Raw genomic sequence first — 12,427 nt, forward strand, 5'->3', positions numbered from 1 at the left:
GCACCCCCTGGGGACAGGGCCCCATGGAGGGTGATCCAGACATCCCTGTTGGTGGGGTGGGGAGCAGGACCGAGCCACAGTTGGGAGGGATGCCACTAGACCCCCCTCTCTGTGCTGCCCCCAGCTCCCCACTGCGAGGCCAGCTGCACCCGGGCCCCGTCCGCTTCCAACCACCTCCTCTCAGGTCTCACCCAGGAGTGACCTGGGTCCCAGGAGGGGGTCAGGTGGGGTTTCCTATAGGGATGAGGCCAGGAAGGGAAGGGCTCTGGGGCCCCCGAGTGGGAAGGAGGAGTGTTGGGGGTCAGTTTGGGTGGGCCTGCCCCTTGCCAGGTGGGGTCCTCGTGCGGGTCCTGATGGGGTGCTGTGGCAGCTGGGGGCAGGGCTCAGGCCGGGACCTGCCTCGTTGAGGATGAGGATGGCAACCTTCCTCTCCCGCTCCTCCTGGCTCCTCAGGCTGTGCAGCAGCTGGCGGGTCACATCCTTGACCTGCCCGCGGACACCCTGTACCATGGCCCTGGGGGATGCAGGGTCAGGGGACGGGGCCTGGTTTGCAGAAGAACCTGGCGCCCACCTTCCTGCTGCCACCTGACCCAGATAGGTGGGGTGGGCACCACCCCTGAGAGTGAACTCCCAGCCCCTCTGTACCCGCTACACACCAGGCTGGGGCCCGGTGTGGGGGAGACAGGAGCAGGCATGGCCCTTGTCCCCGGAACGGCCTGGGGCTGGGCCGGGGCTGGGGCCAGGGCTGGGCGAGACGCCTGCACCCACAGGCTCTCTGTGTGTGGGTGGGACTGGGCATGGGGGTGCACATCTGCCACACCCAAGGGCCCTGGGTGCTCATGCATGAGTCCCTGGGGTTGCTCCCCCAGGTCGCTCCTGGGGTCACCACAGCCAGCCAGCCCTCCCTGACCGGCCCTGCCCCCACCTGGCCAGGAGGCCCACGCCCTTCGGGTAGGTGTCCATGGTGGCGAAGAGATGCCAGGCGTCCTGCAGCTCCAGCTGGGCGAAGCTCTGCCAGTGGCCCGTGGTGGCCAGCAGGCTCCTGAGTGCATCCAGGGACAGGCTGCCGGGGAGCGGTGGGGTCATGGGGCCAGCCCCACCCCAGCAGCTCCTTCCCTCCCGCGTTCACAGAGCTGGGCAGGTTTCAAAGTCACAGGCTGAGGGGGTCCCTGCTGGGCCCCGGGCAAGGGTTCCCTTTAAAGGTGGGTTGAAGAGCCCAGAGAACTCACAGCGAGGAGGGGGAGGCGGGCTGGGCTGGGTGGTATCACTGAAGCCCAGAGAAGGGTCTACCTGCACCACCTGACACTGCTCTGCTCTTAGAGGGGCAGTTCCACGGATGCACGCCTGCATGCTGGGCGGCGACCAGCGGTCCCTCCGGGCCCCTCCCCTCAAGGGCTCAGAAGACCCTGTGTAGCCACCCTCCCTGCCGAGGAGGAAGCCTGTCCTGGTCACACAGCCCGGCCGGCTGGGGTGGCAGGAGTGGAATCGAGCCAGACCCCTCGCTCCCAAACTGCACCGTGATGTCAAGGCCACAGTCCCGGGCCCCGCAGCGGGGCTCAGGGGAAGGCTGGGAACATAGGCCGCCAGAAAGCAGGGCGTCCCACTCTGTGGCCAGTCCCTGTGCAAGCCACCTCCGGCCTGGTTGCACCACCCTGAGTGGTCATGGCTGGGCTGGCAGCTCCAAGCAGGCACGTTGTGAGCAGATTTGTAAGAGCAAGGGTCGAAGGGTGACATGCCACTCCAGCGGTGGCATCAACCCATGTGCCGGCTGGCCGGACCCTTGCTCTGAGCCCTGTTGCTCAGAGAGGCAGCGATTTCCAGGTCCTTGGGTTCAGCCGAGGAGTAGGGACAGAGTCTGGAGAAGGGGACTTGGGGGCAGAGTGGTATTTTGTCCCTCTCTGACAACTGAGAAGCTTCCGGTTTTACAATGGCCTGTCCCTGCAGCCACACCAGGGCTCCCGGGAAGGTGGTGTGGTCTGATTTGGGGTTCTCGGGAATTCTGCGGCTCGCTCTGGGGAAGGAGCAGGTGGGAGCAGGGAGATGGGCGTCCACCCTCACGGGGGGGGGGGGCTCTCTCTTGCCCCTCCCGAGTCCGGGTGGAGGATGGCTTGTCAGCTCATTAGGGAAGATTCATGCATTTCGTGCAGGTGATCTGACTGAGAAAGGAACTTTATGTGCTTTCGAATCCAGCAGCAATATGAGAAGAAGTGGTACTTTCTCCCAGTGATGCGCCTTGGGGAGAGCTGTTAAGACTGACAAATCGCGTGAAGCACATCATAATACAAACAAATGAAAAGAGTCGGGCCCCTGCGGTCTTAAAAACTTGCTGATTGGGTCCCCCCAGATGCCATGTGGCACAGAGGGAAGCTGAGGCTGCCAGCCTCACCTTGGCTGAGCAAGGCAGGCATGACCCCCACCCTCCCACGCAGGCCCCAACTGGGGTGGACTGGCCACGACATCAGCACAAGACTGTTCCAGCATCGAGTGACATGCACAGGGAACCTAGAAGGGCACTTTCCTCCAGGAGTTAGGCAGCGGCCAGACAGTGCCCCAGCCAGGAGTGGGGAGGGGCAAGAGGGACCCCTCCCTCCCGGGTTCAGAGGGAGCTTGGCCCCGTGCACGCCTGGGACTTCTGGACCCTGGAGCTGTAAGAGTAAGCGCCCCATGGTGGTGCATAATTTGCTCAGCCCCAGGTCCTGCAGACACCCTACCTCTGGGGGCTGGGCATGGCCGCCTCCTGGGCCTTCTGGCAGGGCTGGGGCTCCCTGGGCAGATGCAGCTCCAAGATGTAGTGCACCTGGGCGAGGAAGGCCAGGAGCAGCTGGGGGTAGGCCTCCTGCACCGTCTCCTTGAACTCTCGGGCAAACTGCAGCTTGCACAGTGTGTTCATGGCCTGTCGGGTGGCAGGGGGCAGTGAAGCTCTCGGGGCCTGGAGCCCGGGGGCCAGGCCTGCTGACCCACCTGTGGCCAGGCTAGGAAGTGAGCTCCTTGCCCCAGGGCTGTGCCAGCAGGGCCTGGGCTTGTGGGGAAAGCTGGGGGCAGGGCAGGTTCTGACAGGGTGGTGGGGGCTGTGGGAAGCCACCTCTAAGGTACCTCCAGAATTCTCAGCCCCAGAGCCCGAGCCGCCCCATGTCCACTGCTCTGCCGGAGCCTGAAGCCCCTCCGCTCCCGCACCATCTGCAGGAGGCCTGAGAGACCTGAGTCCCGAGTCCACACCACACACCTGAGTGCCCGCCAAGCCCTGCAGGACCACCTGTCCCACTGTGCAGAGGGGCAGTGGGCTCGGAGGGGTCCTGGGCCCTCAGCCAGGAAGTGGGAGTTGGGACTGGACCAGGGAACCTGGCAGTTCCCCAGCCAGGCCGGGCAGGGCAGCGCTGGGTGTGCCCCTTCCCTGGGGCCCCGTCCACTTCGGGCACCCAGCCCCTGCTGATGTGGAATGCCTGTGTGAAGTCACCTCAGTCCAGTGGCAGTGGGTGACAGCCCTGGGGGTGGGGGCAGAGACTCACCGCCATTGAGCGCAGGGGGACCTTCTCCTTAGGCTGGGGGCTGCTGTTGCTGGTCTGGGTGGGCCGCGGCCGCTTCTGCAGCCATGCCAGCAGCGTGGCCAGCACCCTGCGGCTCCCAGGCAGCTCGGCCCCCAGGGCCCTCCACAGCTGGAAGGTGTGGCTGTGGGTAGAGAGGGCATGGGGGCTCAGCCCCGTCATTGCGCCGCAGTGACTGGAGCCTCCAGGGCTTGGAGTGATGTGGTGTGGGGTGGGGGCCATGGAAGGTGTCCCTGGTCCCTATTCTCAGGTCTCCCTGCTTTCAGGGTCTCTCCCCTCAGCCCCTTCCAGCCCAGCCGAAGACTCCAACTCTGTCTGTCCCTGACTCTGTCCCAAACGGGCAGGGCAAGTCCAGCTGGCTCTCAGGGCTGTCATCCTCCGACCCCTGCCCTCTGACCTCCAGCCCCTGCCTGTCCTCTCTCCTCTCCTGCCTCTGGACTATGGAGCATGCCCCCAGCTCCCACCACCTGCCCCGGCCCACTTCTGCTCTGCCCTAGGGCTCGCCATAGTCTTTTCCTCCTGGAAGCCTGCCTGGCTGCCTCCTCCTGGGCCCAGGTTTGCTGGGGTCCAGCCCCCAACCCCTGCCCAACCAGTGTCAAGTGAGGGACCATTGCTGGTATGTGCAGAGAGCTCTGCAGTGTTCTGGGCCCATTCTGCAGGTGGGAAAACTGAGGACTGTGCCTAATCAGGGCTCTGCATGGTTAACTGCAGAAATGGAGGCCAGGCCTGCATGGTCATGTGGCTCTTCGCCTGGTCCTAGGGCTCAGCCCAGCAAGACCCAGGGAGGCAGGTGGCCCTGGGGCTCCCAAGAGGTGGGTGACTACGACTGTGCTCCATTTCCTGTGCTGGGGGTTCTGTGGGCCTGAGTGCCGGGTCACAGGGCCTGGAGGGGCAGTAGGGACTCTGGAATGATGGGCAGGGCTGGGAGGCCATAGTGGGTGGACGGGATGAGCCCCGATGCCCAGCTTTAAGACAGAACCACGAGGGGCCACCCTGGAGCCCTGGGAAAGCCCCAACGGACCCTGGGCTGGGTGGGCATAACAGATCAGGGGACTCTGGGAGGCCCTTGAGTGGGGTTGAGGTCCACCTGGGGCTTTAGGGGTCAGAAGGGCCTGGGTTCCAGTGCCCTCTCCGTTCCAGGTTGGCTATGTGACCTCGGGCAAGTCCCTTCACCTCCTTAGGGCAGAGCTGTCTCCAGAGGCTTAAGTGAGATGCTTCTCTAGGGCCAGGGGTGCCCAGGGGCCGAGGTCTCTCGTCTGCTCCCCGGGGTCGTCTGTCACTCCGTTAGTCTGTGTGTGCTGAGCGCTGCCCTATACAGGCAAGTCCCAGAGGACTCAGCAGTGGCAGGGCCTGTCAAAGTTCCTGACCATGTGGGAGTGGCTCCCGGTCTGGCATGGGCAGCGGACAAGGGTGGGTGAGGCCCCAAGTGCAGAAAGCAGGGCGGGGTGGGGGAACAGTGGGGAGGCGCCTCTGGCACAGGCAGTTTTAAAAGCGGCTGTCGGGGAAGTTTCAGCAAGAAAGGGGTGCAGACCCGGAGCTGAGGCTGCCCTAGGGGAGCCGTGCAGCTCAGGGGTGGGGGGGCCTTCCCCCGACAACATGTCACGTGTCAGCATGAGTCACACACTCAACGCTGAGAAAAAAAGCCAGATTCCAGAATACTGGAAGGAACGCACTACACAGTTTCTGCTCACACTCCCAGGCCACACCGTGTTATTTCTGCACTTCTAAGAAACAAAATTACCCAAGATGGGAGTGTAACCACAGCTGGGCCCCGAGGGCTGTCTGTACATTGTAGATGTGACAACACTCGGCCAGTGTGTACGGAGACAGCTCTCCCAAGGACTCAGTTGCAAAACCTGTTAGGGGGGTCTGGTTCGCACCGCCCTCGTGGCCCCAAGAGACCTCCAGCAGAGAGTTTAAATTAGAAATGTCCTGAGGCTGCCATGCCCTCAGGTGACAGAGAAGCCACACAGAGCCAGGCGTAAGGCGTCACCCATGGCACAAGCTCTCCCGCTGCACAGACGGTGACATGTGGAAAGCGCTTCTGAGAAGGGAGGAAGTCAGGAATACATTTCAACACGCAGAAACCAATGACAAGACATCTGGAGGGGACCAGGGTGGCTGCCGGGGTTCCCGCCTCCGCAGCCGACCTGGAAAGCCCCGGCCGCTGGGGGTGGCTCAGTGGGTGGGCGTCGTCCCGCAAGGTGAAAGGACGCTGGTTTGATTCCCGGTCAGGGCACGTGCCTGGGTTTTGGGTTTGGTCCCCAGTCAGGGTGCCTACAGAAGGCAACCCGTTGGTATTTCTGTCCCTCTCTGCCTTCCTTCCCCCCTCTGTCAAAAAAAAAGTTCATTGAAAAACAACCCAGAGAAGGAAGGAGGAAAAAGTAGGACGACACAAAAACTGTGACCTCAGGGAATGACAAACCCCAACGCCGCTACCAGTGAAAAAAGAAAACGCTGTCCGGCCCCAGCGTGTCCCCCGACTCCCGCCCCCACCCCGGACCCGGCCACCAGGCAATTGCAGATGACGGCAGCATGGTGGCAGTCTGATCCGAAGGGCAGTCCCCAGCATGCACAGCTTCGGGGAGAGAGACAGGGCGGCAAGGGAAGCCCCCTCTGGGAAGTTAAGTGGTAAAAGGGAGAGACGCAAAAGACGGACATGCAGGGGCTGCAGGAGAAGAGGGGCCCAGACGGCTGCAGGACACGGGACCCTTTCATCGCCCAGCAAACCAGAACGTCTACCAAGTGGTCCGGGTTCTGCTGTACTGACAGAAGAGGGTGCCATTGAACTTGAAATCCTACACAAAGCTCCAATTGTGTCTTAGATGAACAGGAACAAAATGAGCAGGTCCATAGAGTAATTGCAAAGAAATCAGGAGGCTAGATCAGCACACGGGGCGAACGAGGGGACTCTCTCCATGGAAACCGCCTCGATGCAGAGAGAGCTGTCAGAGGACGCGCCGAACGTGGGTCAACGCACGCGAGTGAGCATTTAAAGCTACGAACGCCCGCCTTGGATTATAAATGAAAAGGTACATAAATAAGGGAAGAAAAGAGAGTTGATTGAATTCAGGGAAGAGATGGAAAAAATGACAAACTTATATCAGAAAAAAAAGAAAACCAACCACAAGGTGCCCCAGGGAGATAAGACTCAGATGAAAATTTAATAAGGGGCCTTGAGGAAAAGCAGTAAAACAACCCAGAGAACGGAAGTGAGTACAGGGAGGGAGTCACAGGGCCAGAGAGGAAGCAGTGAGCACGGCCGGCGGACGGCTGGCGGCAGACCGGCGGCCCTTGGGCTGCCGCGCTCCGAGGAAGAATGTCAACAACGGGACTGAACTAAGCTTTAAAAGTACAACTGAGAGGACTTTTCAGAAGCAACAGCAACAGAACAAACCCACACGTTCAAGGAACCCACCGGGACCTGGGAAAGGAAGGATCGGCTCGGAGACATTGCTTAGCAAGCTTGTTAAATGTCCACGATAAAGGGAAAGAAATTGGCAACGTCGGACTTTTCCATGACAAAGCAAGGCCAGCACGAATCAGCGTTTATAGAGCTGTTTCTTTTTCTTAGGAAAAGAAAGCGTGAACGGAGGATTCTGTAGCCCTCCCTGTCCGTGAGCAACTTTCCGCATAAAGAACCTGGGCGGCGGGGCTTGCGTCTGGCGCCACGAGCTCCTCTTGGGGAGGGAGGACGGGAGGGTGCTCACCGTCCGGCTGAGAGGCGGCCAGGTGACTTCAGCAGAGAGGGCTGTGGCGAGCACGCGGGCACACGCATGACAGCTGTGGGGATGCGGGTGCTGCCCAGGCGGCAGATTTTGACAAAGTACAAATTTGCAACGACCCGGGAGGAAACCAGAGGCAGGAAGCAGAGAGAGTGATCTCCCTGGTGGGCGTACGGGAGTTAGAGTGTCCACGGAAATGGAAAAATCGGGCGTTAAAGGTTAAATGATAAAACACAGGGCTGGGGGCGCTGAAATAGGTAAGTACAAAGGTAACAACTAGGGCAGACCCTACAACCTTTTCTAAATTTCCTGAGGGTTAAAAAGCCCTCCTGCTCAAAGAGGGCACATCTTGTAGAAAAAGAAATGCAGAAATGTAACAAAATGCACAGTTACAAAATGTTATGACAGAGTTGAGAGTCAATATATCTGTCCTATCAATAAGTGATATGTACTGTAATGAACTCATCTAGTAAAAGGAAAAGCTTTTCAGTTTGGATCACAAATCTAGACCCGAGCGTAGGCTGGATGTAAGGTAACACCCGAAACAACTGGATTCCGAAAGGGTCAGATAAAAGGATAGACATGTGCGTGCTGGGAAAACGGGAAAAAATGAAGAAAGCAGGGGTAGCGATCCTGAGAACAGACAAGTGGACTCAGGTCCCCACAGCAGTGAACGCGATGAGGCAGGGCACGGTCAACGCTCAGCGTCACGGCTCACAGAGGGAGCCCAGCACTCACGAACACCCGTGCCTCGAATTTCACGGCGGCCGCCGGTATGAAGGAGAAGCCACAGGAGGCAGAAGGAGACATGGGCAGAAACACATCGACACTCGGAGACATGACCACACCTCTCTCCTCCAGGACAGGTCGACTCCGACCCAGGTGAGACCCAAGAAACCCAGTCAAGGCTGGTCTTGTGGGTATGCGGCAGGGTGGCGCCCAGGCCTCTCCAGGTGTGTGGTTGGCAATTGAAAAAATGTGCCGGTGAGCTCTTTCCTGCACCAGGCTGCTCGGCTGCAGGTGCCAGGGGGACATGGGACATGTTCAGGGAGTGTGTGTGATGCCGCAAGATGCAGTCTGCACTGGTGAGAAGGGGGGTGGGGGCTGGGGAGGGGCTGTGAGGAGGAGGGTGGGATGGCAGGCTGGAGGCTGTGGGGACAGGCCTGTAGTGGTGCCAGTGGAGCAAGCTGGGGCAGTGGGTGGCATTTGGGAGAGGACCGGGGGAAGGGTGGCTGAGGGAGGAGGAGGAGGAGGACGGGGCCTCAGTGAGAGAGGGGATGCAGGTGTGGGGAGAAGGCGGCCAGGGAAAAGACCATGCATCTGGTGGAGGAGTGACCGGGAGCTGGACTTCCAGGCCCCACAGAGGAGCATGGGGGGTGGTATGTAGCAAGGGGCATAGACTGAGGATCTGGGCTTCACAGCTGTGGTTTTGGGGAGCAAGAGGACCCCAGCCCACCTCCAGGCACAGGTCTGAAGGCTGTGGGAGAAAGCTGGCCCCACCCCGAGGGCTGTGGTGGACAGCGGAGAGCAGGAAGGGGGGCCTGGGAAGAGCAAGAAGGAAGCAGGCTCTGGTGTTGTTTGGGGGACTGTGGGGGCCCTCTCCCCACAAAGTAACAGGGGCTGCAGCTGGGTGGGTGTCTGTGCGGAATGCAGGTGAAAAGCCAGCAGAGTTGCCCCACCCCAGCAGGTGCGCTGTGAGTGAGCAGTTTGAGCAGGTTCGTGGGGCTTCTTATGGTCCCACAAACCATGTGGGAGGGGGAGGCAGCAGAGCGGGCAGCAAGGGCAGTGGGGCCAGGCACCTGTTCGGGGGTGTGGAGAAGTCCAGGAAGGCAGCCACCAGCTCAGGGGTGTGGTTCCGGGCCAGCAGGGTGACGGCAAGCAGGACATCTTCCTTGGCTTGGGGGACACGGACAGAGCCGAGCTGCAGGTGGATGGCCTGGCCCAGGTTGGCCACCTGTGCGGACAGGGAGAGTGTTGGGGAGAGTGCCAGTCTGAGTGCAGAGGTCGGAGGTTGAGGTCAGGTTGGCCATCCTGGTGAGCCTTCTGGGGGAGGGAGGTCCTTCCCTGGGGAGCATGGAGCCCCTTCAGACATGACCCTCTCCTGAGGGCGGAGGCACAGCCCCGGACACCTGGTCAGAGGGGCGTCCCCGTCTGAGGGACAGTCCCACAACCTTCTGCAAGGTGACTGCAGTCTTCTGAGTTCATCTGCATGCTGCCGGGTCATTGTGGGGGGGGGTTGGACACGCCCACCTTGTCCAGTCCTGATCCCGTCACCCGAGCACTTGCTACTTTCTGTGCCTGGAAGGCCTCCTCCTCCTGCTGCTGTGTGTCCCCCCACCCTCAGATATAAGGTCACCCACCTGAGGTCTCATCTGCAGGGCCTGCCATTGGTTACCGTCCTTCTGGGGGGCACCCCCCTGCTGGGCACACCCCATTGCCTTTGCATTTCCTGTCCAGTACTTCTCTGCCTGGGGTCTGTCCCCTCTGCCAGACTGAGAGCTCCTGGGGGGTGTGGGTTGTGATCCTCCTTCCCCATGTCCCGTCCTAGCTCCATCCATGCGCCTTTGCCCCTAGATCTTGCAGACACCACCCGCCCTCCCTCTCTTTCTTCCTCCTTTCCTTCCCTCATGCATTGGAACCGGTCAGGGGCAGGTCAGTGTCTCCCCGATCACGCTCAAGCTCAGGGTCACTGCCCTGGCCCAGAGGCCCTGGCCCTTGGGTGCTGACTGCTGGGCCACCCCTCCGCCCCCTGCGCCATCTTGGCTGGCCCTCCACAGGTTCCCCGCCCCTCACGGTCTCCAGCTGGGCCCCGTGCTCCTGGATGACAGCGAGCAGCATGCTGGCGGCCGCCTGCACGCGGAAGGGGCTGGTGGAGCCCAGGCCTTCGATGGTGGTCCAGGCGAGGTCGGTCAGCTCCGCCAACGTGAGACGCTTCATGACCTCCTGTGGCAGCAGGCGTGGGGGTGGCCGTCACTGCCGGCCGCCTGGCCCCAGCGCCCACTTCCCACCTTTGCTTGCTCCCCTGCTCCTGTGCTCCAGGCGTCTAGAGTCCTTGAGCGCTTGCGTGCTCCTGAGCCCTCTGAGCCCCCCATACGTGTGCCCGTTATGCAGTTGGATCGCCTCTGCATCTCTCCGAGCCAACCACAGCCCAGGGGCCAGAGAGGGAGGCTCGATACCCACCCGAGGGCGGAGGCCAGCCCCTCCTTGCTCAGGCCCCAGGTGTGCTCTCCGAACCCTCCGGCTCGACCACTCTGCCAGGTCGCTAGGCCCCACCCCTCCCCTGTCGGGGCCCTGTCACTCTCCCCACCCAGGGAGAACGGGGGCTGAGAGCCCACTCTGTTTGTTCTGGGGCCGTGCAGGGTGGGGCAGGCTACGCCTTCCCGGGTCCTGGGTACTACACTCCTTGTAACTCAGTCTGCCTGAGGACCTGAACACTCTGCAGTCCCTTCACCACGGTCCCCACGGAGCTGGAGGCCAGTGAGACCCTCCCTTCCCGCTCTGCTTCTGCCCCCGGGCCAGGATTTTGGGCATAAACTGAAGCCCAGCCAGGTGTCCCCACTCTGGCCCGGACAGTTGACGTGCTGGCCTCAGGGCTGCAGACCCTCCACACTAGTCCTCTCCTGACTGGCCTCCCTGGCAGCTCGATGCCACTCCTGGGGGCTCAGGGCCTGGAGGCAGCCAGGACTAGGTTTGGGACCTGTCGGGCCCCAGCCACTTTTTCACCATTCGGTTCAACTTTACGGCTGTTTACGGAAGGCTCCCCCGCTAGGCCCTGTACTGGGCCCTCTGAGATCCCGCTTCCGGGCGGGAGTGCGCAAGGTCCAACGGGGGGTGGACGAGCGCACCAAGGGCAGGGTCCTCATGAGCCACGAGTTCAACACCGAGAATGGGCAGGTCGAAGTTGCCCCACCAGACCGCTGGCCCCATGCCACAGAGCCCGTCCACACCCGCACCCAGCCCCGCCCAGGGCTCAGCCTGGCTCATCTGCAGAGGGGACGTAGTCCAAATCAGATGCGGAGTGTCACAGAGGCGCGGGAGCGCACCGTGGTGATGGAAGGGGCCCCGGGGAACCACTGGACACCCCTAGCCGTTGCTGAGGAAGAGCTGGCTTAGGTGGACCAGATGACCGGGGGACAGGAGGGACAGGCCAGGCTGTCACCGGGGGAGGGTTTGGCCTCCAGCGGGTCTGGAGAAGCCCCTGCGGACATGGGGTGGGGGGTGGCACAGGGCGATCCTGCAAAGTCAGACTCAGAGGATGGGTGTTGTCTGGTGCCTCAGAGGCACTGACCATGACGGCCGAGGGGGGCCGGGTGCTGGCTGAGGATGGGACGTCACTGGCACCACTGTGCCCATGTTACTGAGGGAGACTGAGGCTCAGAGACAAGAGGCCGGTCTCCGGTTGGAGCAGCGGGAGAGGCAGCTGGGACTTCAGCCCAGGCCGCTGGCTCCTGAGTCTGTCCCCAGCTCCTCCCTCCGGCTCCCTCTCCGCACAGTGCCCCTTCCCCAGGCCAGGGGCCAGGGCTCCCCCCAAAGCTCTCAGTCAGCCACCAAAGACAAAGGCGAGATCCTGGCCTGGGTTTTAATTCTCACTGACCCCCTGGGTCTGGCCAGGCCGCACCAGCAGGAGGAACCCTGTCAGAGGGGGCGGTAGTGGGGCTCAGAGCAGAGCATGGCCACGGCCCCCCACCCGGACCTGCCCATGATTCTAAGGGCTTTGACCTTGATGACTTGGGAGCTGCCAAGCTGGAAGATTCGGTCCTGGGGGAACACCACCTCCTGGGGGGTGAGGAGCCTGGCCTTCTGGTCCCCGCTGCTCCACTGCAGGGCTCCGTCTACGCTGGCTTGGGGGTGCTCTGGCACCAGCGTGTCCGTCTGCGAAGCCTCTGCTGGCCGGGGCAGCATTGGGCAGTAGTGAGCGTAGGACAAAGGTGGGCTTGGGGTCTGGGTTGGGAGAGGCAGGGGTGAGGGTGGGGTCACTGGTAATCAGGGTCAGGTCTGTGCCCAAGTTTGGGGATGGGGCCCAGAGGGGTTCTGGGGGTCTGGGTGAGGCCATCACAGTGCTGCAGTTGAGGTTAGAGGGAGGTCCCAGCAGACTGGGGGGAGCTGAGCTGGGGAACGCTGGTGTGGGCTTGGGAGGGGCTGCCGTCAGGTGGGCATGCG

General features: G+C 61.9%; 1 protein-coding gene across 1 annotated transcript in view; it reads right to left on the bottom strand.

The window, feature by feature from the left end:
- LOC118988787 (maestro heat-like repeat family member 5) overlaps nucleotides 1-12,427 on the bottom strand; it is a 32,048-nt gene that overhangs the window by 3,287 nt on the left and 16,334 nt on the right. Inside the window, exons 17-23 of the mRNA XM_037048741.1 lie at nucleotides 11,987-12,153; nucleotides 10,061-10,210; nucleotides 9,067-9,221; nucleotides 3,507-3,666; nucleotides 2,712-2,893; nucleotides 926-1,108; nucleotides 400-514 (exon numbers count right to left, since the gene is read on the bottom strand). Coding sequence (XP_036904636.1) covers nucleotides 400-514; nucleotides 926-1,108; nucleotides 2,712-2,893; nucleotides 3,507-3,666; nucleotides 9,067-9,221; nucleotides 10,061-10,210; nucleotides 11,987-12,153 — 1,112 coding nt within the window. The remainder of the gene's footprint in view (nucleotides 1-399; nucleotides 515-925; nucleotides 1,109-2,711; nucleotides 2,894-3,506; nucleotides 3,667-9,066; nucleotides 9,222-10,060; nucleotides 10,211-11,986; nucleotides 12,154-12,427) is intronic.

The sequence above is a fragment of the Sturnira hondurensis genome, unplaced genomic scaffold (genome assembly GCF_014824575.4).
Source record: "Sturnira hondurensis isolate 20B ecotype Veracruz unplaced genomic scaffold, ASM1482457v3 Scaffold0006413, whole genome shotgun sequence".
In the NCBI taxonomy this organism is placed as follows: Eukaryota; Metazoa; Chordata; class Mammalia; order Chiroptera; family Phyllostomidae; genus Sturnira; species Sturnira hondurensis.